This window comes from Miniopterus natalensis, chromosome 7 (assembly GCF_054644295.1).
Source record: "Miniopterus natalensis isolate mMinNat1 chromosome 7, mMinNat1.hap1, whole genome shotgun sequence".
NCBI lineage: Eukaryota > Metazoa > Chordata > Mammalia > Chiroptera > Miniopteridae > Miniopterus > Miniopterus natalensis.
Window position 1 is genome coordinate 79,687,799 of NC_142087.1, and position 15,570 is coordinate 79,703,368.

The 15,570-nt window shown below is 58.2% G+C and overlaps 1 protein-coding gene across 1 annotated transcript; it reads left to right on the forward strand.

Annotated features, from left to right (window-relative positions):
• Positions 1-239: 239 nt before the first annotated feature.
• On the forward strand, positions 240-14,074 carry RBM38 (RNA binding motif protein 38). The gene is made up of 4 exons (XM_087818641.1): positions 240-506; positions 1,247-1,370; positions 1,829-1,883; positions 12,519-14,074. The coding sequence occupies exons 1-4, from the start codon at positions 270-272 to the stop codon at positions 12,820-12,822; spliced, it is 720 nt and encodes a 239-aa protein (XP_087674767.1). The 5' UTR covers positions 240-269; the 3' UTR covers positions 12,823-14,074.
• The last annotated feature ends 1,496 nt before the right edge of the window (positions 14,075-15,570 follow it).

The window sequence follows — 15,570 nt, forward strand, 5'->3', positions numbered from 1 at the left end:
CGGCGGCCCCCGCGCGCCAAGGGCGGGGCGGGGGCGGGCCCGAGGCTGTCTGGGGGCGGAGCGGGCTACAAAGCCCGGGGGCGGGCGCCGGGGCGCAGAGTGCCCGCAGCGCCGGCAGGAGCGCAGCGCAGCTTAGCGCGGTGTTCAGCGCGGGAGCGGCCCGCGAGCGGACGGGCCTGGAGGCGCCGCTGCTGCCCAGCTCGCTCCCCGCCGCCGCCCATGAGCGTGTCCCCACGCGGCCGGGGTCCGTAGGCCGCGGGGCGCCCCCCATGCTGCTGCAGCCCGCGCCGTGCGCCCCGAGCGCGGACTTCCCGCGGCCCCCGGCCGCCCCCGGCGCCATGCACGGCTCGCAGAAGGACACCACGTTCACCAAGATCTTCGTGGGCGGCCTGCCCTACCACACCACCGACGCCTCGCTCAGGAAGTACTTCGAGGGCTTCGGGGACATCGAGGAGGCCGTGGTCATCACCGACCGCCAGACGGGCAAGTCCCGCGGCTACGGCTTCGTAAGTGGCCCCGCGGCCGGGCGCGCACCCCAGCCTGCACTTATCTTGGCCCTGGGCGCTGAGTCAACCGGCGGGCGCACGCCCCGCCGCCGGGCGGCCTCCCGGGGCGCCTTTGGCCGGCGCCGGCACCTGCTGCCGGGTCTTGGGCTCCGGGGCGGTGGCTCACGCTCCAGCCGGTTCCGCCCCCTCTGTGGGGCAGAACCACGGCCTGGTCTGCCTGCCCCCACCCGCGTTTAAAAGGGAGATCCGCTGTGTTCAGCTAGAACTTGTAAGTTCGTGGAGAGGTTTGGGGGTCCGACGACTATTCTCAGGACTTTTTGGAGCAACTAGCTAGCGAGGAGCGGAGCCTTCAACCCAGGCGCTTTGGGGCCCTTTAGCGCCCCTCCCCCCACATTTTTCCAACAGTCCGTTTTGCTGCCACAAATAAATATCAACTTAAGCAAAACGGCTTGAAAACAGCCTCTTTCGTTGTAATTACAGTGTCCCGAAACCCCTCGCTTGAGGAAATTCACAGGCCCCTGCCTCTCTAAGGGGGTGCCCCCTCTCACCTGGAAATTGTTTCTATCCTTGAAGGCAAAGCTTCCCTGCACTTGAACTTGGAGGGAGGAGCTGGAATCCAGGGGGCAGCTTTGTGGTAGGGCCCCAGACTGGGGTCAGAGGGGGTGGGGAGTAGAGCATCTGGGGCCAGGGCACAGCCCTGCACCCTACAAGGGAAGCCTCTGACGCGTCTGCTTCTGCAGGTGACTATGGCCGACCGGGCAGCAGCTGAGAGGGCTTGCAAAGACCCTAACCCCAACATCGATGGCCGCAAGGCCAACGTGAACCTGGCCTATCTGGGCGCCAAGCCGAGGAGCCTCCATTCTGGTGAGAGGCTGTTTCCCTTCCCTGGCTCTTCTTGTCTGCTATATTCAGCATTGGTATCTGTCTAGTGGAACTACCCCCACCCCCACCCCCACCCCAGGAGTGGCAATTGGCTGTCATGTGCTTGCAGAGCCATCACAGGGCAGTCATCCCCTAGTTTGGGAGCTGGACCCCTTCCTCTAGCTGGTCTAGCTGCATGTGCCGGTGGGACAGGCTGAGGAGAGTGCGTCACCTAGTTGTCAGCTGTCCTCACGGGAGGGAGGAAGTTGGCCTCCCAGACACAAAAGCCTAGAGGCTACTGCCCCCAAGGTCCCTTGCCTGCTCTGCTGGGAGTTTTGGGGTTTACATGGGGGTGGCCTGGGAGGGGGGAGGAAGCAGATTATCCCTTTTGGTTAGACTTGTGTGTCTGGGTAGCTCTACTTCCCCAGTGAGGCCCGGCCCCTAACTGTCTCTCCTTGTAGGCTTTGCCATCGGTGTACAGCAGCTGCACCCCACCTTGATCCAGCGGACATATGGGTGAGTGGAGTGGCTGGCCGGGGATGGGGGGAGGGGGCTTCCTGGGTCTCCCAGTGTGGGTGCACATTTCACCCCAGGACCGCCATCCCCACTGCCTTGGTTGTGCCATTAGTAGCCACCTTTCTGTGTCCGGAGAACCATCAGTCACCTCCAACTTTTCAGAAACATGATTCTGTTTTTAAGGGTGGGAGGGGATGGGGACAAGCTGGGAGAACTGAGGGAAGGCAGATTGGGTTTCTCCACCCCTTGCAGAGGCCACACCCCAGAGAGATGGGGAGCATGGGCTCTGGGTTCAAATTTTGGCTTCCCCCTTGCTAGCTGTGTGACCTGCAGCAGCTGTCACAAGCATCTCTGCCTCTGTTTCCTCACCTGCAAAGTGGGGACAGTAACAGCCTTAGGACGATTTCTGTGGGTCTAGTAGGCCTTAGGACGGGTGTGGCTCGGATAGGTGAGTACTCTGAAAGTGTTGCCAACATTCTTAGGAACTGGTGAGCTGGGTTCTTCTCAGGGAGCCCCTCTGACCTGCTCCAGTGCCCAACAGATGGTGGCAGCAGGTCACTGCCAGCCGGGGTCTGACGTTTGTGAAAGCTGGAGCAGGTGAACCAGGATCGGGGCCAGATGTCTCTGGCCTGAGTGGGCTGGCCTATGGGCCTTTTGTCTGATGTGCTTTGGCGCAGCGTGTCCCACCCTCCTCCATCCAAAAAAGGCCCCCCTCCCCTTGCCTTTTTTTAAAAAGAACATCTAATAAGGCCTGGCAGCTGCTTGGGGAAGGACATGCACACTTCAGGGGCACAAAGGAGCCTGCCATGCGGTCTGACTTCCCAGCCCTGTGATTGATGTAGGCTGTGTGCCCCAGTGCAGGGAGCTTGCTGTTGGGGGTTGGGAGGTTGTTTCTTGTGGGGGGTGAGGAGGACAGTTATAAAACAGGCAGCCTTTTTTAGAACATTAGCACTTCTTACGCTATTAAAGACCAGTCCTGGGCTCTGGATTCAAGGTGTGTATATGTGTGTGGGTGGGTATACTCATGTGCCCCTGCCCTGGAGAAAGGCACAGTTTAAGAAGCATCCAGGCTCACTGGGGCAGCGTGGACCAAGGACCAGAGCAGGGATAAGGCTCCAGTGGACTGGGCAGGTCAGCCACATGCCCACGGTCGGGGGTGCTTGCACAGTGGCTTCGGTGTGGATTGCTCGTGTGTGAGCTCAGCTCCAGTCAGCCCTCCTGGAGGGGAGCCTGGAGCGTGGCTGGGAGCAGGTGGTTCTGGGTTTCCTTCTTGCTGGGGTTCTGCTTCATAAATGTCTGCAGCTGTCTTGGAAGAGGCTCGGGGACACTCCAGTCTTCCTGCCATCACCCCAGGCTCTTCCTCTTTGAGGTTCAGGCCACACGAGGAGGGCGTTCCTCATTTTCATACCCCTGGCTGTCCACACCTGGTGCCCCAGGGGCAGGGCCAGCTGCACAAGGATCAGGGCGTGAGCCCCGAGCACATGTAGCTCTTTCCTGCTTAAAATGCAACAATACTTTCTCCACCGGAGTCTGTGCTCTGTTCTAATCCATTGCAGCTGCTTCTGGGACTCTAGTAACTGTCAGCGCTTGGCCTCTGGAGCCTGCAGACCTGGGTTCAAATCCTGATTCCGTTACTTACCTGCTGGGTTCATCTTGTCAAGTGGCTTCCTCTTCTTGAGCCTCCAGTTTCCTCATCTGACACAGTGCTGGTGCGTGGGGCTGGGTACCCCTGCTCCTGCCACATCTCTCCTGTCCTCACAACTGCCCCCTGAGGTTGGGATTGATATATTATCACTTCTAGAGGGGGAAACTGAGGCAAAGAAAGGTTAAAGAAAGGTTAACAACCTGTCCAGGGCAGCTGGAGTGACAGGATTTGAACCCAGGCGGGCTGGCTCCAGAACCCACGCTCTCAACTGCTGCTTTCTGGGAGGGTGTGGAGAGGGATGCCCCAGCCTCACCCCTCGGGGTCTCTAGGGCGTTGCCTCTGTGAAGGTAGTTGGAGGTTGGTCACAGGTTTTACTGCTGTGCATTCCCCACCTCAGGCGACCATGTTTTGTAACTAAATCTCCTGGCTGGCGATTTAATACCCATGATGGAGAAGAGGCCTCCAGCTATTTGTTGGTTGCCAAGGGGTGGAGACCCAAACAGGGACAAGGGATTAGAGGGACTGTCCGCAGCCTGTGGACTGAAGCGTCTCAGAGTCTGGCTGCCTCCCTCCCACCAGGCCTTGCTGAGGTCCAGGTTTTGGTGAGGCCCTTGGGTGCACTGCCCGGGAGAGGCGGCGGCCGGGCTGCCTGGGTCAGCTGTCCTCCCAGCACCAGCCTGCCCACCAGAGAGTTGGGCCGTCAGCGTCCCTTTTGTCTTTGCAAACAATCGGGCTTAGGAGTGCAGTCCAGCCTGACTCAGCGGTCAGTTTTGTCAGCTCCAGGCTGGCAACGAGGCCAGGCCTGTTGTTGGCTGAGGGCACTGTGGGAGCCGGAGCTGGGCAGGTCAGTTGGTAAACTGGTTAACTCCTCTCCTGCCTGGCTGGTCTTTCCTGGACTTTCTGGTCCCCATCATAGGCCAGACAGCTCTAAGGTCCTATAGCCCCACTTTTGGGCAGGGCCTCTGCAGATTCCTTGCCTGGCTGGGTCATAAATGTCAGTGTGGAAAGATTCGTCAAAGAATTTTGCACTCAATGCTTTTTGCTTGGATTCCCTTCCACCTAGTATTCCTTAAGTTGGTGGGATCTTTCAGATCCTGACTTTTGGCCGACCGTGCATTCCCATCATGTAACCACATATGGGACTGAGGCCTGGGGTTCGGAGAAGATTTCCTTGGCAGATGACAAGTGGCTTAATCAAGGGATGAGAGCGTCCCTTTGCTGGCTGGTGGGACAGTTAGCAGGCTGCCCGCAGGAGTGAAGGTCAGAGCAGTTTGGAGAGAGCACGTGTCCAGGCAGAGCGTTGAATCTGGCCTGGAGGGGGCCTCCTGGTGTCAGTGGGTGTTTTTTCACGCCTGGGACCAAGGCCTGCCAGAATCTGAGGCTGGGCCTCGGCCTGGCTGCACTTGGAGCCCCTCCTCGGGTTATTTTTGAAGGGCCAGTTGCTTCTCTCGGCACTGCCTACCCACCCATTTTTAAGAGGGACATCCTGTGGGCTCCACACCTGTTTACCGTGAGCCCTCCTTTGTGCCAGGTGTGGGGCCAGGCCCTGGGGGCCCAAATAACAAGACTGAGTTCTGGGGCTGCTGGATGTCAGGTGCACTGGGTATTGGAGAAAGGACCCTGGACCAGGCCCAGCCCCTTCTCTCTGGGCTCCTCTCCCCACCCCGGGGGTGGGGATGCCTCCCAGGGCTGACCCGAGGGCTGATTGAGCACCTGTGTGCAGCACTGGTCAGACGGCGCCAGGCCCATTGAAAGATCTGGGATTTGTCAGTGGCGAGTCACACAGCAGCCGCCTGTGCAGGCACCAGTGAGGAGAAACTTGCCTGGGCTCTCGCAGCATGGGTGTGGGGGCCTGAGTTGGGGGCTCCAATGCTGTGATTCTTTCAGTGAGGCCTATCACCCCCCTCTGGCCAGCGCTTGGACAAACCCAGACCTCCTTGGACTGACAGTGCATGGGATCTTCTCCCAGCATTGCACAGACCACTTGGCTGTAGTGTCAGCGACCCTAGCATCTCTGTGTGAAGGTCCCTGCTGCCCACATTGAGACCTGCTGCCCTCGCTGGCACCAGGCCATGAATGTGAGTGTCTCGGGGTCTGAGTGGAGTACCTAGGTCACCTGGACAGAAGAGGGGCCGGGATGAGAGGGAAGAGGCGGAGCGCACGGGCCTGGGCAGCACATACAGGGCTGTTCCTGGAGTCGTTCACCATGGAGAGTTTATTGAGTGTCTGCTGTATGCCAGGCCCTGTACCTGGGATACTCTGAAGAAGAAAGACACAGCCTCTGTCACAGGTGCTCACTGTCCAGCAGGGTAGCCAGACTGTTACAAGGCCATCAGGGCCTGAGGCCCTGAGAAGGGGGGTGTAACTGTGCAGGGAGTCCCTCGTGGGCATGGAAGAGCCCTGCATTGTGATCGTCTCAGGGATGGACGATCTGTACGTGTGACAGGTGTCAGGCTTACACACCAGGACACATCAAAAACTAGTGAAATCCAACCAAGCCTGGAGCCTGGTTAATAGTCGTGTGTGTCTTGGTTCCTGGTTTTGGTAATGCACTGGGTTATGAGACGTCATCATTGGGGGACCTCTCTGTACTATTTCTGCCACTTCTTGGGAGTCTCTTAAATAAAGCTGGGGGAGGGGAGGTGCAGTGCCTTGAATGTGAGTGTCTCAGGGTCTGAGTGGAGTGCCTGGGTCACCTGGACAGAAGAGGGGCCAGGATGAGAAGGGAAGAGGTGGAGCCTTGAGGGGGGTCAGTGCCTTGAAGGGGGGTCAGTGCCTTGGGGGCATGGCAGGAAGTGAGGTCAGAACCAGAAGCTGTGGGTGCTGGGAGGAAGCCTGTGCCCTCTCCCCCCTATGGGGCATCGCATGGCTTGTTTTTACTTTCAGGGTGTCTGGGGTGACTGGTACTTCCTGTTTGTCACTCACTGGAGCAAGGCGGGGGTGGCGGGTGGCCCGTGCACACCTGCTGTTTGTCCCTGTCTGCCGTCACAGAAACCAGCCTCCGGTTGCTTCTTGGGCTCCTCTCCAAGGCTGAGCTCCTCTCCTGGCCCTGCCGGCCTCGGCAGGAGGGGCCCTTCTCTGCTGGAGAGCCTCGCCCTGAAGCCTCAGACCCGGGGGAGGCCAGACCACAGACAGAGGCTGATGCAGGTGTCTAAGTCCCCCCACAGGGGTGTCCCCAAGTAGGGGGGCAAGGGAGGGGGAGTGAGCCCACAGGTGGGCCGGCCCCTTCAGGCCACAGCTAGGTGAGGAGTCTGGAGCCCCTTTTTTCTACTTGTCTGTTCTACCCCTTGTTCTCATGACTTTTCTCGTTGAGCCTCAGTTTCCCCATATACCAAGTGGACATGACAAGTGCTCTGCAGTGTGCTGGGGGGCATCCGATCCTTCTCCCAACCCCTCCCACATGGTGCATGAAGGAAGCTGTGCACTCATTCAGTCAGTTCATTCAACAGATACGTGCTCACTTTGTGCCAGGCTGGGGATGCCGTGACGGTGAGAGGAGGCCCGGTCCCCACTTATAATTATGGCATTCTGCAGCAGAGTGGTCCCAGGGAGGGAGACAGATGCAAAAGGGAATAATCATGTCTCTGGTGGCAACAGGTGTTATGGGGAGAAAGTGACAGGGCAGGAGAGGAAGTGGGAGGTTGGGGTGCAGGGCCCAGCACGTGGCCTCAGCTCCCTAGAGCCCTGGGGCCCAGGGGAGGGTTTGGATTTTACTTGAGTGACTCAAGCCAAGGTGGGCAATGAGCAGATGAGGGCCAGGCCACTTGGAGTCACTTGCATCTTTATGGTACTCCTCCGGCTGCTGGGTGGGTTGCGCTGCCAGCCAGAGTAGAGGCCCCGCTAGGGAACCAAGTGATAATCCAGGCTCCAGGCCATGGTGGCTGCTCTCCCACCAGCACTGGGGTGAGAAGGGTGTGATTCTGAATATATTTTAAGGGATGTGTCAGAGAAAGAGGAATCCAAGAAGATTCCAGAGCTTTGGGCCTGGGCAGATGGAAGGTTGGGTTGGTCTTGGCGGTGAGGGGAGGCTCGTGTGGGGTGCACTTCGGGGGAAGAGCAGGTTTCAGCGGAGACAACTGTTCCGGGGCCTGGCAAGGTCCCAGGGAGGGCATCTCACCTGCTCAGCGTCCCGCCACCCCTCACACTTGCTTGTTGTCTGATGTCCCAGAGAGCCTGGGGGTTCCCAGATGCCTGCGCAGGCCCCACCACCAGCCCACAAAGCCTGAACTCGCGCCTCCAGTGGATATGTGTCTTTAGTGTGGTGGCTAAAAACCTCCAGAGAGCAGAAAAAAGCGAAACTGGCCCATTTGCCTTTTTTATTTTTACTTTTGGGGGTAGCTTTGCATTCAGAAATGGGTCCTCCAGTCTGCAGCCAAATCCTTCTCACTAAGAGTTTTGCTTTGAGTGTGCGGAGTTTGCAGTCTGTTTCCTGGGCACTGGCTGCCCCTGGCTGTTGTCTGCACCCCTCCCCTCACCTGCCTGGGAGCTGGGACCCCTGCCTGTTGCATGTGCAGGCCTGGGGAAGGGGCGTGGGAGCTGCCCTCAGGCAGGGCTGACTGCAGTTTGGCTGGGCTTTCTTTCTCACTGAGGAGCTCAGTAGGCTGGAGGGGGTGGTGCACTCTTGTGTGCCCATGCGCAGCCCTGGGTCCCCGACCTGGCCTTCTCAGCCCCCTGTGTGGGCATCTGTGGGCATGAAAGTGATGAGAAGTGCTTGTATTTGCCCTTTGCTTTGTAGTCTGCGGCAGGGTCTCACCTCGGTGTGGTGCTGGGAATTCTCTGTGGCGAGCCGGCCTGAGAATTGCAGATGTTGGCAGCATCCCTTGCCTCCATCCACTGGATGTTAGTGGCATGCCATTGTGACAACCAGAAATGTCCCAGATGTGGCCCCGTCTCCTGGAGGGCAAGTCACCCTGACTGAGAACTGCTGTCCTAGTGGAGGGTCTCGGTTCTCACAGTGAGCCCTGAGGTCATCTTTCACCAGACCAGTTCCACACACAGGAAAAGCTCTGTGACTGTCTGAGCGCACAGCTGAGGGGCACTCGTGGGCCCAGCCCTGCCTGGTGGGCTCTGCCGCTTCCTTTCCCTCCACTCAGCTAGTCTTGCTGTTTTGTGCCCTGGGCCTCTCCGTGCAGCAGGACCCACCATCCTCCCTTTCATTCTGGTGCATATACCTGTCTGGGGTCCAGTCTCTGAGCTCCTTGGTGGGACAAAACCACCAGGAATTTCCATGTCTTGGTCAGGCACTCATGGTGCCTGGGCCGTTCTCCCATCTGGGTGGGCCAAGGTTCCCAGGCCCCAGCCCACAGCCAGTCTGTGTGGGCATAGGTACCGGGCGGCAGACAGACGGGAGCCAACTCTGCTTTGCGGTGCCCTGGCTGTGGGATTACACAAGTCACTCAGGCCTCTTTGAGCCTCAGTTTCCATTTCTCGGAAATAGGGTAACAATAGCACCTTTTTCATGGCTGTGAAAAGCTTTGTAAGTTATCTTGGGTTTTCACATACTGAGTGGTGGGAGGCAGAGCACCTGAGGGAAACAGGTAAATAGATGCACATAGTATCCCTAAGGGTCAGAAAACGGTCCCCTTCTTTCCCAACTTAAACATTGTTCACCTGCATTGTGTCTGAGTGCCCCCGTAGGCAGTTCTGGTGGCCAGGGCAGAGCTCTGGTCCTGACAGCGTTGGGTGTTGAAACCTGGTCCACGCAATAGCAGTCTCAGCTGGCCAGACCTCGAGCCAGGTGTGGCCAGGAACCTGTCACCTGTAAAGCCCCAGGTACTGCTGTGTGGACAGTGTGAGGCCCTGATCTAGGCAGCAGTTCCCGAATATGGGTGTGCGTTAGAAACTTTGGGGAGCTGTCAGCTGCAGGGTCCCCGCCTCACCCAACTTCAGTCTGTGAGGATCTACGTTTTTAGCAAATACATGGGGGGTGTCAGGTAGGGCCACCCCTGCCCTGGCTTCGAGAGGTTCTGGAAGCTGGGTGTGGACTCACATGGTTGGGGTACCACACTGATGATGCTAGGACGGTGGCATGGTAGGCACTGCCCCATGACATGCTTTATCCGTCCCTGTTTGCTCCTTCCCAGGAGGCCTCTGGATCACCAGAGCCCCTAATTTGTCTGGAGGGGCGTGTGCCTGAGGGCTGTTGCACTAGGTGTCGGGGCAGAGCCCGCCCCTCCAACTGCTCACATGAGACAGGCCATGGAGTTCCAGCTCTGTGCAGTTGCTTCCTCCTCCAAGAAGCCTTCCCTGAACATCCCTGGGAGTCCCAGGACTGATTCATGGGTTGGTGTGTTTGTGTGACTTCTACCCTTCCCCGAATCCAAGCCCCAAGAAGTCAGGGATTGTACAGTCTGCTCAGTGCTGTGTCCTGGCCCAGAGCATATCCTCCTGTCTCCCAACTCCAGGGGCCAAGGTGGAATTCAAACCCAGGCCTGGCTTTGTTCAAGGCTCTTGTTCCCATGGAGGAGGCTGGAGGGGTGGACAGCAGAGGCTTCTAAATGGATCAGGGAAGCAGGTATTGTAGCCCTGAGCCAGGGCCTCTTGACAAAAACTGCGAAACATTCCCCATGTGGGTGCAGGGAGGACCTGCCTTGTGCGGGTGTGGATGTATTGCTATGGCAACCACTGGGGTGCTGCTACCTAGGAGGGCCAGTGGTCAGAGGGAGCTGGGGCACCTTGGGCATGGAGCCAGGTGTGTCCCAGGCTCTCTTCCCCCAGATGTTTGCTGCTTGGTCCATGGGGCCTCCAGCGCCATCATTCACCACAGCTCTGCCCACACCAGGTCCAGCCAGCACTGTCCCCTACCAGTGGTTTGTTCCTGCTCAGGGTGCCCTTACATATGTACTCTTATTGTGGCAAAGTCCACCTAACCTCAAGACTATCATTTGAAGGCATTAAGTGTCACCACTGTGTAATTCAGGACTTTTCCCTCACCCCTAGAGGAGCCCCGAGCACTCCCCCCCACCCCCTGAAGCCCCAGAAGCATCACCCTCTGTCCCTCTCTGCATTTGCCTGTTGTGGACATTGCACATCGATAGAAGCACAGTGTTTGGCCGTTTGTGGCTGATTTCACTCAGCATAATGTCCTCAGGGTTCACCCAGCATTTAGCATGTGTCAGGACTGCAGTCCTTCCTGTGGCTGAATAATACTCCACGTCCTGGATTCACCACAACCTGTGCATCCTCTATCCACTCATCACTGGGCGACACTTTGGTGGTTTCTGTGTCCAGGCTGTTGTGATTTGTGCTCTTTATGGCGAATGGTGCACTTGAATCCATCCGCCTGCTGCTAAGCATGTTCAAACCCGCATGTAATCTGGAAGCCCGTGGGCCCCTGAAAACAGTAGCTTCATGCAAGTCAGCCTCACTGTCCTTAGCGTGTGTATAAATACACATTTGCTTTTTAAGCATCTACAGCATCACCATTTAGCACAGATATCTCAGTTTTGTGTAAACAGCATCTCTGTCCTGCTCAGTTCTCTCTCCTGACTGCGTGTGGGGGGCGGAGGCGTGGGCTGAGTAGGGGCCTAGTCTCCCTGCCTGGAGGCACACTGGACTGCCCTGTCCCCTGTGCATGACGCCTGGGTTTCTCTAGTTTTTCACCGATTCCATGGGTGCTGCTGTGATGTACTGAGTGCATGTTATTCTGGAGTGAGGGTTTCTCTCGGGTGCCAAGGGGGCCTGACCCGGGGCACGGAGCGTACGCTCGCTCTCAGTGGCCCGCCTGCTGCGCAGTTGCTCTCCAGACAGCTGCCCATTTCCGCCCCTGCCAAGTGGATGAGAGCACCCCAGGGAACATTTCCCTTTTTCTTTCACAGCAGCTTCTCTTTGGATCCTGAGCCCATCTTATAGGTGCGGAAGGAAGTTGGGGTCCCATGTCACCCCAGGTGGCCCCGTCATGGGTAGCTCCTGCTGGTGTGAGGAGGAAGAAGCGATGCCTGTGGCATGATGTCTACCCCACAAAGTCCCTCTGTGCCTAGTGGGCTGTGAGGCTCAGAGAGGCTCAGCCGCCTGCCCGGGGCAGCCCAGCAGCTGGTTGGCACAGTGGGCACGTGCTGATACTGCCTTTCTTGGTCTCAGTTTCCTGTCTGTGACATGCAGGAGTCGATCCCTGTCCTGGAGGGCCAGCAGTGGAGTGGCGAGGCCTTAGTAACAGTTTTGCACGTTAGCCTGCAGGGTAGGACCAGCAAGGCAGTTAAGAGCTTCCAGGAGCCTCAGCCCCTCTGGCCATGGCCATGGGATCTGGGGCCAGCTGCTGAGCTCCATGTTTCTGTTGTGCAACCAGGTACTGATGTGAAGGCCGACCTGAGGCTGGACCTCACAGTTACCGCGTGTCAGGTGTTTAGCAGCCCAGTGCCGTTGGCTGCTCCTTCTGAGGTGTCACCGTCAGCTTCCCCGCCACCAGCATCGTCATTGTTGCAGTTTCTGTCCTGTCGTTTATGTACTCTCCACTCGGTACTCACTGAGCTGGGGGCCGGGACCGGCCGTGAAGGGAAGGAACGTCGCTGGGGGAGCCGACGCTTTGGGTGGGGAGACAGACGTGGTGAATCAGCCGACTGTGTAGGGTTTCCTTTGGTGGGTGGCAGATGTTGGGAAGATGAACAGGGAAGTATGGGGACAGGGCAGGCTTCGGGGGCGTGCGGCCTGTGCGGCCACGTGGGGACCCACTCTCGGAGCGCCCGCACTGCCTTTGATGCCTGCTGTCACCCTCTGGAGATTCTAAGTCATTGTCAGACATGGCCCCCCCGTCATGTTGGTCCTGTGCAGGGCTGGAAGAGGTACCTGGGAGGGGTCCACTGAGGAAGGACGTTTGCGTTCAGACTTGGAGGAGGGGAACGTCGCAGGCGCAGCCAGGGCATAGGCTGCACGGCTTCCATGTTCGAGCCACAGCAAACCGGACCGGGCGTGGGCACAGCAGCACCCGGCTCTCGGGGCCCCACCTGGAGCCAGTGTGCTGCCTTACCCTCAGCCCTCTCTGTTTGACCCCACAGGCTGACCCCCCACTACATCTACCCACAAGCCATCGTCCAGCCCAGTGTGGTGATCCCGGCTGCTCCCGTCCCGTCGCTGTCCTCGCCCTTCATTGAGTACACGCCGGCCAGCCCCGCCTACACTCAGTATCCACCAGCCACCTACGACCAGTACCCATACGCTGCCTCGCCCGCCTCGGTCACCAGTTTCGTGGGCTACGGCTACCCGGCCTCCATGCCCCCGGGCCTCTCCACTGCGGCCCCTGCGGGCACCACCTTCGTGCAGTACCAGCCTCCGCAGCTGCAGCCCGACAGGATGCAATGAGGCCGCTGCCCCGATCGCCACCTATCACCCACACACCCACCAGGCAAGCGGCTGACCAATCTCGGGGTGCACAAGGGCACCTGTGCCTCTGGGGACCCTGCAGAACCCCCCACCTCACCCCAGATGGCCTGGAAACCGCTTCCCTTTAAATTCAGGACCTGCCACGTCTGGAGGGAGGACTTTGAGAGAGAAGGGTGAGCGGAAGCTCTAGAAGATGCAACCCGACCTCCCAGCACACAGCCTGCCTTCTCCCTTCACCTCCTCCGCCACCCCCGAGCTCCAGGCCGAGGGCCCCAGCATCTTCTCCGCATCCGGCGAGGCCGCCCCTGCCCGCCGCAGAACCCGGCCTCCCGTCGGGCCTGCAGAAACTGTCCTGCCCAGAGATGCCTTACTCCAGGGAAACCTAAAGGAGCGACACGAATTGACTGCATTCTCGCTCCGTCTGCACAAGCTGTGAACGCGGGAGACCGTGTGCAGGAGCCCCGCCTCGTGGAATTCTCGTTTCTAGTGACGGCACGGGGGTGTCTTCTGCAAGACCCCAAGGCTCCAGTGCAGCAGGGCCACCAGCCACGGCCGCGTCCCTAGCCCTCCAAGCACTGCGGCCTTTTTTCTTACCGTCATTGTTTTGCTACTAAGATGATTCAGAATTTCAGTTTATTTTTTCAGTGGAGGCTCTTGCCCCCAGGAAACCAGACCTGTTTTTGACTTTGAGACTCTCACTTTTGTCTGTGGCTCTGCCGAAGGAGACAGGACAGTATTTCTGTTTGAAAAGTATCGCTGGAGCACCAGTAGCCCCTCGGAGAGTGGGTGTCTCTACACTGTGGGGGTGTCTCAGCGACACTAAGTTGTCTCAGAAGCCTGTTCCTACCTGCCCTGCCACCGCTGTAGGGGTGGGAGGGGCCCTAGGTGATGCTGGCTGAAGGGCTAGACCAGTGTCCTCACCCTCTCTCCTCGGTGTCCCCTGCTGCACACCAGCCTAACATGTCCTGCCTGCCTTGGGGCTGGGTGGAGAAGGGAGGCGAGAATCCCAACACAGTGACAGGGCTCCTGGAGGTGGCAGGAGATGAGGCGCAGCCTGGCTGAGGGGATGTGGGAGAGGGCGGAAGGTTGGGGGGCGCTGGGGGTATTCCTTCAGACCTACCTCAGGGAAGCGGGAGGCCTCGGGGCTGACTGATGCCGGCAAGCACTTTGCCGCACGCCTGATACACAGTCAAGGCCCAGGAAATACAGGTAGCTAATGTTATAATAATATTTTTATTAGAATGTTCTGATTATAAAAATAAAACTTGTTTTCTTTAAAGAAAAAGTTGGTCTGTAATTCTCTTAATGTGGGCACCTTTGATGCCCCTCACACAGTGGTCATGGGCAAGTCAGGGCCACATGGTGTCACTCAAACCAGGGACCCGTCTGGCCAGGATTTTAATCCAAGCTGTACTTTGAGCACCTCCCTCGCCAGCCTGCAGGCATCCAGAGTGATGGGATAGACTCAGCCCCCATTACCACCCACTGAGGCAGGGAAGGAACCGACATCCCACCCTCACTCAGCAGTCTGCCCAAAATCCCAGGGGAGAACCCACTGGCTCAGTGTAGGTGATGTGCTTAGAGCAGGGCCCTGGGGGCAGTGGCTGGGGGTGGGGACCAGTATTAAGATTGATGGCTCCAGCAGAACCCCATGGAATAGAGGGGCAGCTCCCTAAGAGAAAAGAGGGTACTGAGTAAGAGCTGCTGAGAGGAAGCAGGTGGCCGTACTGGCAGCCAGGAGGGGTGCAAGGTCAAAGTTAGGAAGGCAGGTCTTGGTCTGGGCCTCAGGGGCCCCAACCTGGGGATAGACCCAGCCAGCATCTCCCAGAACTCAGATGGAGCTACCACTCAGCACTGGGGAAATCATCGGGGCCTCACAGAGAAGCTGTTACGGCTGGAGAGGATAGTCACTCATTTTTTAGTTGCTCATTCATTCATTCTAAGATGTGTGTGCTGGGTTACATGCAGAGCACTGGAGATAGTCAAACAGTCTAGTTGGGGAGACACAACAGACATGCAAACAGTAACTTCAAATACTGATCACACTGAAGGAAATATCACAGGGTGATGGAGAATGGTGGGATTTTAGGCAGAACAGTAAGTGCAAAGGTCCTGGGGTAGGGTGCATTGACTGAGGCATGGTAGCTGGAGGAGCAGTAAGGGGGAAGAGGCAGGAGATGATGTTTGGAGCTGGGAGACAGCTGAGACCCAGAGGACAGTCTGCTGTGAGAGTGGTCTGGGGAGGGATAGCAGTACACATGCCCCTGGCAAGCTCAGTGCAGTGGGATTGATTCTGTCAGTGGGAAGTCCCTTGAATCTGGGGCATGGGGAGGGGAGGATGCTGCAGGTGGGAGGGGCATGGGTGGCAGCTGGGCTGTGCAGGACGAGGGGTTCCCAGTGATCTACAGGAATGGAGTGGGCACTCCTGGCGAGGAGGTCAGTCTGAGCAAAGGCTCAGAGGTCCTGGGTATGACCTACTTGGGGCCAGTTGCTCTCCAGGCACCAGGCTTGTCCTCCTCTGACCCTGCAGAGCAGAACTGGGCCTCATAACATGCAATCTGTTCCCCATCTCACCTTCTACACAGTGGCCAAGCCAATGACTCAAGTCGCTCTGAACTCTCCCTCACCCTCACATCCACACCTCCCTCAGCTCAGAGCCCTCTGTGGCTCTCCATTGTCCTCAAAGGAAAAGCCAAAGCTGTCGCCGTGGCCTGTGAGGCCCTGGCC

Excerpts from the sequence above, each read along its gene's own strand:
- RBM38 (XM_087818641.1), top strand. The coding sequence starts at position 270 with ATGCTGCTGCAGCCCGCGCCGTGCGCCCCGAGCGCGGACTTCCCGCGG. Across the intron at positions 507-1,246 it reads AGTCCCGCGGCTACGGCTTC|GTGACTATGGCCGACCGGGC; the intron begins GTAAGTGGCCCC and ends CTGCTTCTGCAG. Across the intron at positions 1,371-1,828 it reads GCCGAGGAGCCTCCATTCTG|GCTTTGCCATCGGTGTACAG; the intron begins GTGAGAGGCTGT and ends CTCTCCTTGTAG.